Source organism: Taeniopygia guttata, chromosome 5, assembly GCF_048771995.1.
Source record: "Taeniopygia guttata chromosome 5, bTaeGut7.mat, whole genome shotgun sequence".
Lineage (NCBI taxonomy): Eukaryota > Metazoa > Chordata > Aves > Passeriformes > Estrildidae > Taeniopygia > Taeniopygia guttata.
This window is the reverse complement of record NC_133030.1, coordinates 59,857,348-59,875,849: the sequence shown is the minus strand read 5'-3', so window position 1 is coordinate 59,875,849 and position 18,502 is coordinate 59,857,348. Positions and strand designations below refer to the sequence as shown.

The 18,502-nt window shown below is 49.1% G+C and overlaps 1 protein-coding gene across 4 annotated transcripts in view; it reads left to right on the top strand.

Annotated features, from left to right (window-relative positions):
* The window catches only part of DAAM1 (dishevelled associated activator of morphogenesis 1), a 92,603-nt gene extending 74,440 nt beyond the window's left edge, over nucleotides 1–18,163 (top strand). For 3 of the 4 annotated variants that reach the window (XM_041716343.2, XM_030275186.4, XM_072930532.1), the window contains 10 exons: nucleotides 1,139–1,242; nucleotides 6,377–6,461; nucleotides 7,228–7,334; nucleotides 9,643–9,731; nucleotides 9,937–10,105; nucleotides 10,813–10,920; nucleotides 13,347–13,407; nucleotides 14,009–14,140; nucleotides 15,659–15,829; nucleotides 16,415–18,163. In XM_041716343.2, coding sequence (XP_041572277.2) covers nucleotides 1,139–1,242; nucleotides 6,377–6,461; nucleotides 7,228–7,334; nucleotides 9,643–9,731; nucleotides 9,937–10,105; nucleotides 10,813–10,920; nucleotides 13,347–13,407; nucleotides 14,009–14,140; nucleotides 15,659–15,829; nucleotides 16,415–16,624 — 1,236 coding nt within the window. In that variant the 3' untranslated portion in view covers nucleotides 16,625–18,163. The remainder of the gene's footprint in view (nucleotides 1–1,138; nucleotides 1,243–6,376; nucleotides 6,462–7,227; nucleotides 7,335–9,642; nucleotides 9,732–9,936; nucleotides 10,106–10,812; nucleotides 10,921–13,346; nucleotides 13,408–14,008; nucleotides 14,141–15,658; nucleotides 15,830–16,414) is intronic. The other variant, XM_041716342.2, reaches the window with a different exon arrangement.
* The last annotated feature ends 339 nt before the right edge of the window (nucleotides 18,164–18,502 follow it).

Here is an 18,502-nt window from a genome sequence, read left to right as displayed (position 1 = left end):
CTCTGCTGTCTGGACTGAGGTGAAAACCAATGTCTGAGTCCAGGAGTTGGATTTTTGGTTGCAGCTGAACACAGAGAAGCTCCTAGCCGTGAGCAGTTTTTGTTTTCAAAAGATGGAAATAAACCCATGGGTTGAAGCTCTCTGCTTGGTCAGAGCTGACAAGGCACATGAGAGGGGCAGCTGGTGCTGGGTGACTTGGGGCTCATCTTCCATCACCTGCCTCTCTTCCCACTTCTATATCTGCGTGTTTTCTTCATTGAAACAAGAAAATGAGTAAAAAAATGGTAATTGCAGTGCTCACACTCTGCCCTTGCAGTGGCCATGTGCCGGGTCTCCTATGCTGGTGGATGTTTAGCGTGGATCTGTAACGTTCAGGACTTTGCAGCTCCTGATTGTGTTCCTTCCAGAAGGATTAAATAGCCAGCTTTTAATTGATTAACCTTACTAAAATATGCAATATGGTAAATTAAAACCTGGGGCAACATGAACTCCTCGGGCAGCCCTACAAAGCTGCTGTTGTGTAGATCTGCCCATTTGCCCACAACCACAATATTGTTACTCATCTGAAGGTAATGTGTTTAAGGAAATACAGGTGCTTAATCCACACCAATTCCTGCTTTCAAATCCCTTCTTTTGGGAGGATTTCACTGAGAAAGCTGCTGGTTGCTTCTGCAAGTCTGATAGCCTGAACTGGTGAGCTGGCTTGGGAGGACTGATGCATGAAGGGTGATCACAGATGTTTTTGGAGCAGGGGTGAGGAACAAGAGCAATGCTGAGTGTGTGCAGCAGCCCATAATGAAATCCTCCATGCGAGGGTTTAATGAAGTATCACAAGTATGTATGCTAAGAAAGCCAGCCTTTATTTATTCAGCAGCGCCTGTGTGTTTGCAGATTTTTAAATCTTCCCTGTCTGAGAAAATATTTACATTTCTAACCAGTGGCTTCAAAGCCAGCTCTGGTTTATGAAATGACTTACTGTGTTTCGGTTACAGGCGAGGGGTTTTACCCATAACCTGTGGTGACACTCCTGATTAATGGGGGCCCACTGTGTATCACACTGCTGTGTGCTGAGAGTACTGAATGTCCTTGCTGCTCCATGGCTCTTCTCCAGGCTTTTCTTCTTACTGTTTCCTCGTAGAAGGAAGATGCCATCGATGACACTTTGAGTTCCCGGCACAAAGTCAAGGAGCTTTCTGTCATAGACGGCCGGAGAGCTCAGAATTGCAACATCCTCCTCTCCAGGTATGGTTAATGCCTTGCTGCCCTCTGGGGAGTTGGGGGGATGCTTAATACCCTGCCCTGGGCTGCCCTGAGTGTGCTCCTCATCCCTGGAGCAGGGGGTTGATGACAGGAGCCAGTGCAGCAGGAGAGGCAGTGACACCTGAGCCCAGCTATAGCCTTACATCCTCGTGGTGGGGTGACCTAGAGGGGGGCAGTGCCATTAAGGGGGTATGTGGCAATTTGGTGTCCCTGGAAAGCCCCCCAGGAGTTGGGATACCCAGTGAGCTTTCACAGGAGGTGGAAGGGGGTTGATTTCACCTCTTATCTTTCTCAGCCTGGGTTTTGTTTGCTCTTTTGTTTGCTCTTTGCTGCCTTTTGAAGAGGGTCTGTCTGGGCTGGGGAAGTGCTGGGTATCAGCAGGGTTCAGGGAGCAGCAGTAATTTGGCCAGGACCTTGCTGCTCGCATCTGAATTTTGGGAAGGGGATGTCCCCCTCTTACAGCTGCCCTGCTGGTCTGACAGCCTCCCTCACACTCCTCACCAGGCAGGCTCAGCCCTGCTACCAGCAATTTAATCTGATCTCCAAACAGCTGCCAAAATTATAAAAAATACTTTGGCAAGATAAACTATGTCAATAAGACTGAATTTCCTGAGAAAAGGGAAACCAGGTTGTGGTGATCTGAAAGGATGAGCTGTCAGTGTAGCTGCTTGGAAAAAAACATCCAAAGAGCAGCAGAAAATGTCACTTGTTTCTGATTCACCCAGCAAAAAAGAAATCCACCATCAGTAAAATTCAAAATATTCACTCTGCTGTCTGGAGGCACAGAAGCTTCTGTGCTACCCAGGACTGGCCAGGATGTAGCAGCATTGCTGCCACATTGGGTTTGCAGCCGAATTTGATATTTTCCCAGACTGTGGGTTCTGTCTGCTTCTTCCAAGTGGAGATGGTGCCTTGTCTGGGTAGCCCACCTGACTTCCTTCTCTAGGAAGCTTGGAGAGGCTGATGCCTGCAAAAAAAACCCATCTGGGTGGGTAACTCAGCTCCTGGTGCTTCTCCCAGAGGTGGCTGGCAGCCTGTGGGCAGTGAGAGCAATGAGTGCCACAGCATCTGGGGGTAAAACTGCCCTGCTTTTGGCTGGCTCTTCTCTGGGCTGCTTCTGGGGATTTTCATGCTTCCTAGCAGTCCAAGTAAAAAAGGATGATGATGAAAGAAGAGTTTAAAGCAGCAGGCAAATGAGTATGTCTGTGGCAGGCAGCTATTAGCAAGTAAAACGATGGGATTTGGGGCACTGGCTGAGCTGCTCCTGGCATACGTAGGCTGAGCGTCGAGTGGGTTTAGGTGTGATTCAGCCAGAGGTTTAAGTGTGTATTTGGAAGTTAAGCACACAAATAGGTCCTTCAGTGGGAAGGGGAGAGACCCAAGCACTCAACTTCAAAGGCATCTTGCACGTCCTACTGAGTGAAGGTCTCAATTTCATCTCACCAGCAAACATTTCTCTTCCAAGAAAGCAATGCCTAGAAACAAATTGCCAGTAACTGATCCCACAAAAAGGGCAGGATGGAGGCTGCTGCCTGCCTGCCTTTCCCTGTGGGCCGGTTCCTAGGGGAGAAACAGGATCAGACTTGCCCTGCAAGGTGGTCCTCAGGCCTCTGTATGGCTTTTCCCAGGCCCATCCTGGTGCAGGGATGAGTGGCTTTGAAGCTGCAGTGACTTGCCCCAGCTGGTGCTTTGGAAGTGCTTTGGAGTTCATCCTATGGTATTCACAGGACCACAACTGAGCTTCTCTCCCCAAAATCCCTTTGGGTGATTGGATGCCAGGTGTCTCAGAGGTGGTGTAGGGAGGAAGCCCAAGCATCCTTTTAGTATCCTCAGGTTCAATTCCTGCATCTCCAGCAGACTCTGTGTATCACTGGGCAAACCCTTTTGCCTCTGCCCACCCCAAATCTGGGCAGAACAGTGGGTCCTTGGTCCCAGTGTTCCAAAGGGACTGGTCTGGCACCTGGGCTGCTGCAGTCCCACCTCTCTTGCCTGGCCACCACGGGGCTGAGCAGACTTTCACATGCAAAAGGACCTGCAGGCTTGGCCCCTGGTTTAGCCCAGACATTTGTGAGCTCACCAGGCATTGTCTGGCTCCCAGCGTGGAAAGATTACAGCCAGTGAGATACTTTATCTCTCTCTGTAGATTTATTTTTTTGCCTGTTTCCCTTGCTTTGGGAGAAATTACTGCGCAGTGAGATCACTGGATTTTCCTCCAGCTTGTAATGCAGCACAAGAACATTTTTAACGCTTGCTTTTTCCTTCTGTTTTTTGGAGATGGCTTTGCTGATGTCAGTGCCTCACTGTGTCTCCCTCTGTGAACCCACCACGTCCTTACTTTTGCTCCCTGTGTATGGGTGTGTATTTTTAGTCCTGCTTTCTGCCAGATGCAAACCCACCCTCGCTCCTTCGTTTTCCGGCTGTGCTGGCAGTGAATGACCCGTTTGATTCCTCTCTCCTGGTGAGGCGACATGAGGCGTGGTTTTTTTTCCCTCAGATGAATGTGGCTTTTCAGGGAGGGCGCGTCCCTTTCCTGGCAGAATTTGTTTTTCCCCTTCACACTTCTTACGTCCTCCACGGGGTCTGACAAAAGCCACGGCGAGCAGCCCGGGCTGGCGAGCTGTCACCTCGCATCGCCGCCTGCTGCCTCTAAATGCCTGTGACAGCGAGTCCTGTGACCCCGTTCCTCTCAGCCTTCGACAGCTGCTGCCAACAATGATAATTATTGTGGTTATAGATAAGCTTCTAGCTTTCACTGGCCCCTTTCCCATCAAATTGTCTGAGAAGCTGTTTTCTTCTGGCGCCCCGCGCTTGCTCTCTGCTGATGCAGGGGCAAGGCTCTTGTTCTTGGCACTGGCTTGTGATGATTCCTGAGAAAAGCTGTTGTTTTTTTTTTTTTCCAATCTCTTTTTTTAAATGCAATTTTTATTTTGACTGTGCTTCCAATGAGTAAGGGCTTAAAAGAGACACCCTTGTCTTCCCCCACCCTCCTGGAGATGATCATGGTACTTTTCTGTGCTTTTGGTGTTTGCTATGGATGAGGAGTAGCTGCCCACCCCTTTATAAGGAGCATTTTTGCCTCCCAGGGATCCCCAAATGCCCAGATCTAGCCAATGTGTGCTTTTTATCAGAGTGGAAACTGGTGCTGGTGGTCTGAGCATTCCTGTTTCTGCTGGGGTGTAAAAGGAGTTCTCCTGCAGCTTTGTATCCCACCTTGGATCATGTCCCATCCTGGCCACTGCCATTGTAAGGGACAGGTAGGGTGACCCCAGGATGTGACTGCTTGTTACTGCAAGCAGCAGAGTGGGTATTTTCCAAGGATTCTGGATTTATTCCTTGCATGATGGATGACCCCAACAATTGTCTTGGCCACTGCTCAGTGCACTCTTTGAGCTTCCTCCCCTGGCTGAGGTAGATTTTAATTCACTCCTGAATCAACACACCCTCTCTAGTTTGCTCCCTTGAGGAGGAGGTGAGAGAGGACTGAGTGCAGGATGAGAAACACGGGCTCATAAGGAATGAGGATTTACTTAACCAGGTCTGTAAGATGCACCTGTCTCAATAAAGCTAATCCTTCACTTCCAGACCTGAGCAAAATATTCCAAGCTAAACCAAGCCCTTGGTACCTTGGCCTTAGAGACCAGAACCCTTCCTGTATCAGCTTTAGCTTCCAAAAGCCAACTCCACAGTCTAAGTCTGCTCCCTGAGGAGATGTGGGGGTGAAAAGCACCCTCCTTGTTTAATTACTCAGAGTGATCAAGTCAGCTCCCAATCTTCTTTTTGATCTGCTGACCAGGTTGACTTCCAAGGTCTCACATCCTGCTGTAGGGTGTGTTTCTGGTTTCAGCTCATTCCTTTGAGCCACATCCAGTGTTTCAGCATCTCTTGGCAGCACTGATCACCAATACTGAGGCCATGGGGTTCCTCAAACAGGTCTTTTCAACTCTGTGGTTTTTCCCTGCGTGCAAGTACGGGGAATTACATTTTTAAGCTGGATCTGTTGCAATGGCTTTAACCATGACTGCACGCCAGGCGAGGGAGAGGATGTAAATGGAGTTGCAGGAGTTTCTGGGCTTTCCCTTTATTTAATTTAGATTATTTTATAGACCACAATGCAAAGAATAAGAAAAATACGTGTGGTTTTGCAATCAAAGTCCTTGCAGGGAGTGGTTCCTTGCAGTCAAATTAAACTGTAATTAATGGCTGCTGTAGCTCAGGAGGAGCTGAGGGCGTCTTTCCACCTCTCTGTTGCCTCAGCTCAGTGTGGGCTGCTGGCAGAAAAATCCCTGCTAGGAAAGCCCAGCCTGGTGGTGCTCGCTGTGACACAGTTTCCAATTTCCAAATTGGAAATCTCCAATTTGAGGCTGCATCTTCAGTTCCTGTTAGGTGAAGTAGAGGAAGAAAAAGGTGGAGGAGAGACTGGCTTCCAGCATCTTACACTTCCAAGAGCATTGAATCCCCACCCCTCCAAAGAAAACCAAACTGATGGGTTCCCTGGAGTGCTGAACATCCACTTGTCCAAATTTTTTATTTCTTTCTAATTTTTTCCTAGAGGTAGACTCCAGCTGAAGGTGGTCAGGAAAAGAGAGAGAGACAATGTTTGAATCCAAGAACAGCAGTGGAAATGGGCCAGATTTTCCTTAAGGGTTGTGGCAGTGGGTTCAGGGGCAGTGCTGAGCTGCACTCCTGAGCCTGGGCTGGGCTCTGCTGTCAGTGGGAATGTAACCTCACTGTGGCCTTTGGGGGTGCTGGAACAGCAGGAGCAGCATTTCTATGGGCAGGAGTTACATCTGGAAGTTGGATATTTAATGTACTGCTTACAATGCTTACATAAAGTACTGTTAAACAGGGAAATAGGGAATGGCTGCTGCGGTGTGGGGAGAGGGAATTGGTCTGGGGGGTTTGACCAGGGCTCCTCACTGCTGTGCTGAGCCTTGGCAGAGCACGGTCCTACCCATTTCTCACACATCCTCCTTCATAACATGCTGGATAGAGCTGTTTGTGATGCTGCTGCTGGCTGGGGTTCAGCTGTTCATGTTGCACTGGTGTGTAAGGAAACGCTCCTGAGCCTTCCCTGACTGCTGGGCTGGAATAACTCTCCTTTCCCTCCACCTCCCAGGCTGAAGCTCTCGAATGACGAGATCAAACGAGCGATTTTGACGATGGATGAGCAGGAGGACCTCCCAAAAGACATGCTGGAACAGGTGGGCAACGTGTCTCGTGCTCTTTTGTGGTTGCCTCATGCTGAGACAATGCTGTGCAAAGTGCTTGGGACCAAAAGCACAGCTTTGAGTGTGCTGGGCCCCGAATTATTTACCAGCCACATGTTGAAAAACCACCCAGGTGGGCTGGAGCAGCAGGAAAAGCAGCTCAGTTGTGGCATCAGTGCTGGGGGCAGCATGGCCCCCATGTGCAATTCCTGTACCTTGGGACCCTGAGGTGAGGCCATTTTGCCTTTTTGTGGCTGCAGCTGGAAGTTTGTACTCAGTGGTGGTTTGACAGTGTTTTTGCAGTCCTCAAAAGGGGAATCCCTTTTTCACCCCTCTGAATCTCTTTGGAAGCATATTATTCACCTGTCCTTAAAGCTGAGCTGGTAATTGCACTTTGAGCAGAGATGTGGGAGGATTTATTTTGTGAAATTTCCATCTGCTAATAAGTAGAGTTGCAGCAAATGGGAGTCCCTGACTGACATCTCCTCTGGCAGAGTTGATGTTGAAACCTTCTTGGAGCAGACTTAATTCATTTGTTGTAAAAGCTGAGTGATGGCAGGGCAGAGGCAGGAGACACTGACGTGGTGGAGTAATGTGAGGAAGGTCACAGGGACAGCAATAACACTTATTTCACAGGTGCCTTGGGGTCACTGCCTCTACATGCTGAAAAGGTGTTAGACTCCAGGAAATAAATCACTTTTTAGCTCCTGAAAAAGTGTGCATGGATCTCACGTCCACTGCTGTGCTTTTTCCTGGTCAGCTCCTGAAGTTTGTTCCTGAAAAGGGGGACATTGACCTGCTGGAAGAGCATAAGCACGAGCTGGACCGCATGGCCAAGGCTGACCGGTTCCTCTTCGAAATGAGCAGGTTGGTGGCCCAGGGGACACATTTTGGCCAGTGGCTGCACAGGCTGATTGGGAGGTGGCTGTTTCATGGAGTCTGCTTGGGAAATAAGTCCTTCTTACTGTTTTCACATCAAGAAATGAGTGGGCCAAGCAGACAGGAGGTGCTCCAAGTTATAAGGATTATTTGTGATGCTCTGGTTCTAAAATCAGGGTTGTGCTCCCATACAAGTAGGGGAAAGGGGATGGGGAGATGGATTTTGTGGTGGTTCTGGGTTGATGGTTGGACTAGATAATCCTGAAGGTCTCTTCTGACCTTGATGATTCTGAGATTCTGTGATCTAACCTGGTCAGGTGCAAGGTGTCCCTACAGGCCAGAGGGGTTGCAACTAAACTGTCTTTCAGTCCCTTCCAACCCAAACCATTTTATGATTCATTGTGGCCCAGGTGGGAAGTGCTGTTAGAATGATAACAAAATGCTCCTTTCCCTTTCATCTTAATGGATATTCAAGCCTGATGGATGGACATTTTGCCCTGCTGTGTAGATGAGTCCCACTTCTCACCTCAGGACTGACTCATCTCTATATGAGACTGAAAGGAAATGTCATTTCTTCCTGCTCCTGGCAGCAATCATTTAAAACGTAGGAGTCTTCAGGTGTGGGAATCCAGGGCTTCCCTCTGGCTGCCCTGGCAGGTCTGGGACCCTGGCAGGGGTCAGGAACCCCCCTGAGACACTGTCTGTGATCTCTGTCCATGGAAAAGAGTTTTCCATCTTACAGGATGAATTACAAGCTCTGAGTGTTTGATATAAGTAATAATTAAATGTGGCACGGGTGCAAAAGTAAAATTTTAGGATTCTAGATTAGGGGTCCAAAGGGGACAAGATGGAGGAAATTGGGTGTGTCTTGTCCTTTTTCTCCTTCTTCATGCCCTCCATGTTTCACTGTAGTGTTGGCATTTTTCTGTTGGTTCAGGCTGGGGACACACTGTCCAACGTAGGTGACAGATATTGGCACGTTATTGTAAATCCAGCACAGGTAGTTTGTGGTATTTAATGTTTGTACCATCCCACTGAGGGCAGAGCCCCACACGCTGCCCTGCAGGACAGAGCTGCGGCAGGGCAGCAGAACATGTTAGAGATAAACAGAATAAACAACCTTGAAACCAGCACAGACGAATTATGGCTTCTTCTTTGGCAGCGGGGCAGAAAGACAGAGACTGTCTACAATCTCAGAATCATCAATACCACAGATTCCGACATTCAGGGATGAATGACCTTATCTATTGTGTGCACATCCTCTAGAAGTGGCAGGTTAAAATCTTGAAGTTTCTATTTGAATTTAACTGAGCATTGAGCTCTTTGAATTTCTTAGCTGTACTTCAAGCCAGTCACTTGTTGGCAAGGTCAGTGAGTTTTACACTTGGAGATTGCACTGGGAGATCAGAAATAGAAATGCTCCTGTCCTCCCTCAGCACTGATTGCTGTGTGCTTGTTGGGTGTCAAAGGCAGGCAGGATGGAGCTGTGGAGCTCAGACCTGAGCCCTCAGGGCTCTGTGGTGCTCAGAATGAGCTTTTCTATCACAGGTCACCTTTCTTCTTCACAGGCTCTCACTCAATTGTTGCTCCCACGCCTTCAACCCTTTGGAAAGCACAATGTGCTGATCCAAATGTTTTCCTTGATTTCCAGCATGGCTTTTTAATTTTGCCTTGTGGTCTGTAACCAAGTGTGATGTCTTTGTCACCTCTGATTAGTACAACAGTGTAGTTCATGGCTCGGTGTGTGAGCACGTCTCCCGTGGGTCCTTGGTGCAATTGACTCAAATCAGACTGCCATGTGCATACAAGTGAGATCTTGGTACGCACAAACACAACTGACACGAGCAGAGCCATCACTGACTTGCCCAGGAAAGGGGCTTTCCAGCCCAGTCCATCAATCTGATGATCAGAAGGTCCAGTTTCATTAGTTCTGGTCTCCAGCTGCAGCTCATCACAAAGCCGTAGGGGAGCCCAGACCTCATCAGCACCTTTGCTTAGGAGTGGTTGTGAAAGAACTGTTTGTTCATACCAATGGGGTGTAAAAATCCACTTGTTGAACCTGCTGAGTTAAGGGGATAGGCTTAAGCATGTGCTTAAGAACCCACGGGGATCCACCCCGGGACACCTGTAGCTTCACTTGTCATCTGTTTCCCATCCCAGCACAGTTTCAGGGAGAAAAGGGGTCATTATTTTTTAATCACCCTGGCTCAGGTGTGCTTTGTGAGCACAGCTGTGAGCAGTGGAGCTCTGCCTGGAGCCAGCAAAGCTCAGCCTGCTCCTCCTCTTTGTTTTCCAGGATAAACCATTACCAGCAAAGGCTGCAGTCCCTCTACTTCAAGAAGAAGTTTGCAGAGAGAGTTGCAGAGGTCAAACCCAAAGTGGAAGGCAAGTGACCAAACCTGCCTAAGGGACTTTGTGCCAGCACAGGGATCACTCCCAGGAAGAGCATCCTCTGTGCCAGGATGAGCCTGGTCCACGTGGAGCTGGCAGTGAGAGGGAAGGGGTTGGTGGTCACTCTTTGGGGGTACTGAAGGGGTTGCTGGTGGGCTGCTGTGACAGGGGGTAATGTCCCACCCCTCTCTGCTTTCAGCCATCCGTGCTGGCTCCAAGGCAGTGCTGCAGAGCAGCAGCCTCCAGCAGCTCCTGGAGGTGGTCCTGGCCTTTGGGAACTACATGAACAAGGGCCAGAGAGGCAACGCCTTCGGGTTTAAGATCTCCAGCCTCAACAAGATTGCAGACACCAAGTCCAGCATTGACAAGTGAGCAGCCCCTGCCCTTACCCTCGGTAGCATCCACAGGCCCCAGGGGTGTTGGGGGGATGCAGGGGTCATTAGCATTACCTCTGGGACATGGGTAGGTGGGAGCAGTCCCCTCCTCTTGCTGCCCAATTTGGCACATCCAGTGATGTGAGTGTGCATTTTTTTGAGCAGGACAGCTTTCAAGGGAAGCCAAGCTGCAGATCAGCACAGCGATTGATGGGGCCTTTCCTTCCTGGGCTGGCTAAACTGCAGCCAAGGCTGATTAGCAGGATCATCTTCCAAATGTTTTTTAACCCCTTTGGAGATGCCAAGAGCCAGAGAAAGGGTTCCCAGGGGCTTTTCTCCACAGGAACTCCCTCTGCCACTCTCATACTGATGCAGCCATTGCCTGGTTTGCTCTGCCCTGCTGAGCTCTGTTCTCAGAGCAAGAGGAGCTGAGTCTCAAACCTGCCTGGTCTCATCCATCAGTAAAGATGGTGGAGGACAAGAGCAGTGATGCTCAAGTCACCTCCCCTGGGTTCCTCCTGTGGAGAACCCTTGCTTGCAGGGCCAGCCCTGTAGCTGTGCATGGGACAGACCGATCCCATCAAGCAGCATCCTTGCAGAAATCCTCAAATAGTTCATTACTAGGGTTTTACCAGGGGTTTTGACTGAACAGTGAGCCCCCCAAGATGCTGCCACACTGATCTCTCTGCTTCTTTCCCTAGGAACATCACCCTGCTGCACTATCTCATCACTGTGGTGGAAAAGAAATACCCCAAAGTCCTCCGCCTGCACGAGGAGCTGCGGGACATCCCCCAGGCAGCCAAAGTCAAGTAAGCAGGGATTGAGGTGGCATTCAGGCAGCCCTGGGAGCACCTCTCCCCTCATTTCAGTCTGCTTTTCTGTGTCACCTCACCCCAGCTCACCCTCCTGGCCAGATCCTCTATCCCATGCCGTGGCCACTCTGGCCCAGAGCAGCCCAAGACTCAGAAACAAACATCACCTGGCAGCTTTAAATCACAGCCCTTGCAGGGAAGGCTGGAAACTTCTGAGCTTGGGGGAGGAGAGCTGCTTGGAGCAGCCGCTTCCTGTTGCTATCTCACCGCAAAAGCATTTAATTAATTTCTAATGGTGCATTAAGGAACCCGGGAGGAAGCGGCTGCGGTGTGGCTGCAGATAAAGGGCAGCTGTTTATCTTCATGTGCCAGGGAGGCTCTGCCTGCAGCATGGGCAGGGCCAGGCAGCTGTGGGAGGGACTCACCTGCATCCAGCTCCTGCCTGCCTCTTGTTCTACCAACGTGGAGCTTCTGGGGTTTGCAACTAGCTTTTTAACCCTGCCCAGTGACCTGCTGGGAGCAGGCTGTCCCAGTTCAGCAAAGCCCTTAAACACAGTCTGAACCTTTCAGTTCAGGAGGAATCTGCCTTTGCCCTGCAAAGCCCTCAAGTATGTGCTGAAGTACCTCTGAAATCAGTGATGCTCTGTTTTGGTTTTAAGCTCCAGCAGGAGTTTATGGGCTTTGATGCTTCAGGGATGTGAGCAGCAAAGATCACACGTTTCTGCAGCCATTTGTGTTAGCTGTGGACATGAAAAGGGGCTGAAACTGCACCCCTTTAGAGAGGATGCAGGTAGAACAGGTTACCCAGAGAGGTTGTGGATGCCCCCTCCCTGGAAGTGTTCCAGGCCAGGTTGGATAGGGCTTGGAGCAGCCTGGGATAGTGGAATGTGTCCCATGGCAGCAGGGTTGGAACTGGATGAGCTTTGAGGTCCAACCCAAACCATTCCATGATGCTAAGAAATATACATGGAGTTTACAGTGGCTCGAGGTTCTTCTAAGCCTCAAAGCTCTATTGTAGCAGTGGTGGGTTCCCAGGGAAGATGTGTACTGGACAAAACAGGGATCCTCATGTATAAAATGTCAAATAATCACCAGCTGTTGGGGTTGAACACAGTGACAGGACAAATCTTGGCGTGCAGGGAAGAGTGTTCTTCTGCCAGAGGGTGGCTGGACACTGGAACAGGCTCCCCCAGGGCAGTGTCACAGCACCAAGCCTGACAGAGCTCCAGAAGCATTTGGACAATGCTCTCAGGCACGGGGTGGGATTCTTGGAGCTGTCCTGTTCCGGGCCAGGAGGTTGGACTTGGAGATCCTTGTCAGTCCCTTCCAGCTCAGGATATTCCATGGTTCTGTGGCTGTGTGGTGCTCAGTTTGTAAGCATCAGCTGAGGGCATGGCTGAGCAGGACATGCTCCATGCTGGTGGAGACTCTGGCTTTCCCATGCTCCTGACCTGCAGCTGTTGCACAGACATATGTATGGGAATGAAAACGCCTGCACAGAGGGTTTCTTTACCCCCCTAAACTTTATCATTTTGCTCTAAACTGGACACCATATGTAACATTTGGGTTTGGTCCAATCTAGAGCGAAACCAAAAAGTTTCTAAAGCTCTGGAAAACCCTGAATTCCCCCCAGTCCTGCAGCTGTGAAGCAGAAATTGCCGCCTCTGTCAATCCCACCACTAGTAATGAACTGCTGGAGCACAGGGCTCCCAAAACTGCATTTTCCCAGACTAAACCTGCCAGGAATGCTTGCCCCATGACCCAGCGTCAGCATTTCCAGGGACCCCAGCCCTCGCACAGACACCCCTGGAAAGGCATCAAGCCTGTGGTCACTGAGGCTTTGTGAGAAAGCTTCCCCTGACATAGTAGTGGTAGAAACCCATAAGCACTTGAATTTGAAGCTCATCAGGGGCTTGAGCCTTGTGTAAACAAAGGCAGCGCCAGACGTGGTGATTTATTTTTATTTCTCTATATTTGGGCTGTCTCCCTTTGTGAAAGCCTCGGAAGGATGCTTTGCCTGGTGTTCACCCAACCATGGTACCCTGAATAACTCTTCTCTGTGCACTGGGACAATGATCTCATATACTCCTGGACCTGGAGAGAAATCTGTGCCCAGCAAGGCACTCTCCTGAGCCATCCTTTCACTTGGAGAGGGCTGGAGGCTGCTGAGCTTGCTAAACCTGCACACTCCCCTTGATGAAAAATACAGAAAAGCACTTTGCTTTGAATCAAACAGCTGCAGCCACTTTGAGATAGTCCCAGCTTAGAGGCTGATTTGCTGCTTGAGACACGCTGATCTGCAAAAAGAAGGCAATGTGGGCACGGTTGGGGTCTTTTCATGGGAAAACCATGGTCAAGTTGGTCAGAGAACTGTAGATTTTGCTGGGAAAAGCTGAAAATTAACATCTTGCTATTTCCAACAGCATGACCGAGCTTGAGAAAGAAATAAACACTCTGAGAAGCGGCCTGAGAGCGGTGGAGACTGTAAGTATTATTTAAATCAAGTATAGTCCAGCCTGGCTCCGAGCAGCACTGCATCCCTCCTTGGGGAGGCAGGCCAGGGAGCTCCCAGTGAAGCTGCTTTTATCTCACATCCTGGAGATCTGCTTGCCTTTCCTTCCTGCCCTGCACGTGTGCCTGTCCTCTCAGGGCTGTTCTGGCACTGAAGTTACCATGTATGATTAGGCACGTGCATGGTTTGTGTCTAATACATCTAGAGATGATGCCCAAGGAGGATCTGTGATGTGCAGAGGAGTCTCCCCTTGGCTGGAAAACCATTGAGGGTTGGGGAGCACTTCTGCAGCACAGCTGGAGTGGTGATGAAATGGTGGAGGTATCCCAAAGGACTCACTGTCTTGCTGAATTATCCTGCTTCCATAAACTTTCCTGCAGGATTTGGCCTAAAAGCTTACTTCAGGCAGTGTAATCCAGGGTGTCATGCATGGCAGGGCAGCAGCAGTGGGGGTGCCAGCAGAACCCCTGGCACTGATTCAGGCACACTCCCAGTGACACTACCAGAGGCCAGGGGTTTTGTGTCCCTCATCAACCAGGGCCTGACCAGATTTACCTTTTTTTCCCCTCAAAGGAGTTGGACTTCCAGAAGTCTCAGGTTCAGCAGGCAGGTGACAAGTTTGTGTCTGTGGTCAGCCAGTTCATCACATTGGCCAGCTTCAGTTTCTCGGATGTGGAAGATCTCCTGATGGAAGCAAAAGAGCTGGTAAGGCCATCAATGTCCTTGAGATCTGAGCAGCTTTTCAGCCTCACCTCCTTCTCCCTGGCTGTACCCATTGTCCAGCTAGCATTGTCCTTCTGACCCATGGTTGGGCTTTATCACAGACCTCCCTGAGGCCATGGCTAACCCAGGCCACCCCTTTGGCCTGCTGATGGTAACCTGGCAGAGATATTCCCAGCAGTGAGTTAGGACTGGTGACAGATGCTCTGCAAACTGGATCATCTTGGCTGGATCTGGAGGAGAAGGTCTGGTTGTGGTCCCCAGCATCTGTGGAAGCCCCACTCTGAAGCAATTTTCCATGGTTGTTGGAAGGGATGGGCTGTGTGGAGTGCTCCAGCTCTTTGCTTTTTAAACACATGTCCAGATTCCAGTTGTGTTCCTGTTTTTTCTTAGGAAAGCAGAAACATCCCCATTTTATAAACTTTATATCACATGAGGAGAGTGTTTTCAGCCTTCCCTCCCCCACCAGAATCTCGGTAACATGGCAGAGAATTGTAATATCTTGATTAAAATCAGCAAGATTAACCTCAATTATATTGACTTATATAGTGGCACTTCTCAGATTCCTCCCTGCATCTTGAAGTGTTAAGTCTCTTAAGTAAACAAAGAAATAAAAATTCACTAAATATCTTTTGAAGAGCCAGGGGCACCCCTGCAAATAAAACTAAATCATACAGGCAGGCTTTAAAAATGTTCCTCTTGGTCTACCCTGCAATATCAAAGCAACTAATAAATCTGTTGGTGCTTTGATTTTGTTTTCCTTTTCTTTTAAGTGTGCTTATCTCCAGAATGTGCCTTCACAATTTTAACAAACTTGCCCTGCACAAAGAGTCTCCTTCAGCCTGGAAGTGAGAACAAAGAGTGTCAGTCCCAAGGACAACTCGGGGGCTGCTTGGGGACCGGGACATGTTGGCAGATCGTGGATGTCCTGTCCTGACCTCTGCTACGGCCTCATTCGACTCCCTCACATTAATGGTGTGCAAACAGCACAAGAGGCAGGAAAACTCCCTATTTCCCTACCCAGGGCTGTGCCTGAGCCTGGGCAGAAATCTCTTTTAGAAGTTTCACCAACACATTTGGTTTCAATAGCAGAGCATGTGGCAATGATAAATAATACCCCAAAAATACTTCAAAGAAAAACTTAAAAGTGCAAGTTTCCCTTCCCCTGCCGTGTTTACTATTAGTTTTATGTCTTCAGTCCCACAATATTTTGCTTCCTTGTTTTTACTGCTGCTTAGTTAATAAAGTGGAGCTGGGGCAGGGGAGGCTCAGCAGAGCCAGAGGCAAGATGGGGAGAGGGGTCTTGATAGTCATCCAGGTCTTGCAGGGCAGCAGGTAACACGTCAGGTGATTTATGTCAGGTTTAAATCAAGGCTTGATGAGGCAAAGCCCTGCTGTGTGCTATGGCTGCTGGAAGAGTTTCACTCTGCTCTGAGAGAGCAGAGTTTCGCCAGTCCAGTGGATTTATCCAAGACTGATGCACCCTTGTCTTCTTTCTTCCAGTTTTCCAAGGCTGTGAAGCACTTTGGAGAAGACACAGACAAAATGCAGCCTGACGAATTCTTTGGCATCTTTGACCAGTTCCTTCAAGCTGTGACTGAGGCCAAGCAGGAGAACGAGAACATGAGGAAGAGGAAGGAGGAGGAGGAGCGGCGGGCACGCATGGAGGCACAGGTGAGCACACACCAGCAAGTCTGGCAGCACCCCCAGGGCACCTGGGAGTGGCCACCACGTCATGATGTCCCAGTGGTGGTCAGGGTGGCACAGGCAGCACTGAAGACTGGGAAGGGAGTTTCTGAGTTCTTAGACCCAATGGCTTTTCACTTTTGATTACTTATTTATGACCTTGGGTTGGGGAGGTCTTGCAGTGAAATGTGCAGCAGAGCTGGTGCTGTCTGTTGGCTGCTGTGACCCACGAGCAGCAGCCATGGGGCTGTGACCCTCAGCCCATGGTTTTATCACAGAATCTCAGAATCACAGAATGGTTTGGACTGGAAGTGACCTAGTTCTAGTTCCAGCCCCCTCGCTGTGGGCTTGGACACCTTCCACTAGACAAGGTTGCTCCAAGCTCTCTCAAACCTGGCCTTGGAGCACTTCCAGGGTTGTGGTCTATCAATAACCCTGACCAGCTCTCATGTGCTAAGCACTGGGGTGGGAAACAACCACGAGTGTTGGGGATCACCATGAACATGCTGGGCACCCCTACAACCACCTGTGCGAGACTGAGGTGCCTCCTTTCCCCCTCCACCATCCCTGCAGCTGAAGGAGCAGCGGGAGCGGGAGCGCAAGGCGAGGAAGGCGAAGGAGACGGGCGAGGAGAGCGGCGAGTTCGACGATCTGGTGTCGGCCCTGCGCTCGGGCGAAGTCTTTGACAAGGACCTCACCAAGCTGAAGCGCAACCGCAAGCGCATCACCAACCAGCTGGCGGAGAGCGGCCGCGAGAGACCCATCACCAAGCTCAACTTCTGAGAAACAAACTGGCAGCCGAACCCAGCAAAGGACACGCGGGTCAGTCTTTCTGAAGTGGCTGTGGTTTTTGGGTTTTTGGTTTTTGTTTCCATGACACTGCCTCGCGATTGCAAGCGGAACAGTGGCACGCGCTCTGTCCCCGCGGGCGAGCGTGTGTGTGTAGATACTGTGTAAATAGTCGGGTCGGGGGTGTGGAGGGAGGTGTGTGGGCAACTCACTTTGGTGAGTGGCAGCACCACCTCCTCCCCACTCCAAAAAGTAGTTCTCCCCATGCACAAGCACAATGCCGCGTCCGTGGAGCAAGAGAGGACCCAACCCCAAGCCGCTGGTTGTCCCCGTGGTCCCAAAGCCAGCGGGGACGCTGCCTCCTGCTGCTCTCCTGCTCAGAACTCCCCAGGGCCCTTTGCAGGGGACGCCTTGCACACAAGCCGAGCGGTTTAAAGAAGAAAAAAACACAAAAGCAAAGTTGACTGAACTTTCATCCATTGTTTGTTTGTTTGTTTTCTCTCACTGTTGTGATTATTCTGAGAAACTCGCAGATCTGCGCGTTCGCGCTGGTTCCCGAGCTCGGCGCCGTGGGTGCTCCCGGCGATGCTCTTCCCGTCATCCTTGGGAAATGCTCTTTTTCCTCCTGCTGCCACCTTGCTAAAGGACAAATTTACCCCAAAGTGCTTCTCGCTGTAACGCCACACTGATGTATTTATACTTTTGCAACGTTTTCTGGCCCAAGACGGTGGGAAAGGTTCGGTTCTCGGAGGAGACGAAGAGCATAAACTTTTGCGTTGTAACTTTTGTTCTTGCTTTCTGTTCAATGGGACAAACTGTATCCTCTGTCAAGGTGGGTCAGGACCAAAGGTCTCTGAAATACAAAGGGGTTGGGGTAAAACCCACCAGCTTTCACCCGCCTTATTTTCCTTTTTCTTTCTCGGACACACAGAAGCAGCGATGCCAAGAAACGCTCGTCTCTTAGCCAGGTCCTTTTTTGACTGGTTTGCTGTTCATTGTCATTGCAAATTTGTAAGCAGAACTACCTGTCAAATGTCAGTCCAAAAAAAAAAAAAAAAAGAAAAAAAAAAACCAATAATAAAAGTAATTCAGAGCTCTCAGGGAGTAATAATTTAAGGGTTTAGAAAATTAAGAATTGGAGAATAAAAAATAACCACCATTAACATATTAACATTTCTATTCTTAAATTATGCTGAGTATATAGAGGACTGTTACTTTTTACTTTTATTTATTTGTGGTATGTTTTTTAAGAAAGCAAAACAAAACCTTTTTATACCACCAATACTTTTGTGATCTTTTTTTTTTGTTTGTTTGTTCTTTTTCCTGTGGAGAGATGAGTTTGTCCCTGTTGCACTAGATATTAACACTATTTGAAATAAGGTTGGTTGTTCTTTTTTTTTTTTTTTTTTTTTTTTTGTCAGATAATCGGTATTACTGGTGGGTATGGGATGTCAGTTAACTATATGTACTGTATAGCAAAAGTGCTGTTTAAACTAATTTGTATAAAAAAAAATATGGTTCTAAGCACCTGAAGGCCACGGGGTCTGTGTGCTGAGTGAAAGCTGTGAAATCTCTCTTGAAGCAGAGTTGTCAAGAGCTGTGGTTTTACCATTTTGTTATTTTCTTCATTGCAACGTTTAACGCACTGTAGATTTAAAAAAAAGAAGAAAAAAAAAAAAGAAAAAAATACTTTCTGAGTAGCATTTAAAGCAGTAATAAATAAAGCAGGTAAGTGCAAAAATAAGGTCCAGCACCTCATAGCCAAGCAGCTGCAAAACCTGCAGATTATGTTCAAAGGTGGAGTTAAGCACTTTGCTTTAAGAAGGAGGGGGAAATAAAGACAAAAGGTAATGATAATACTATTCCTTAACT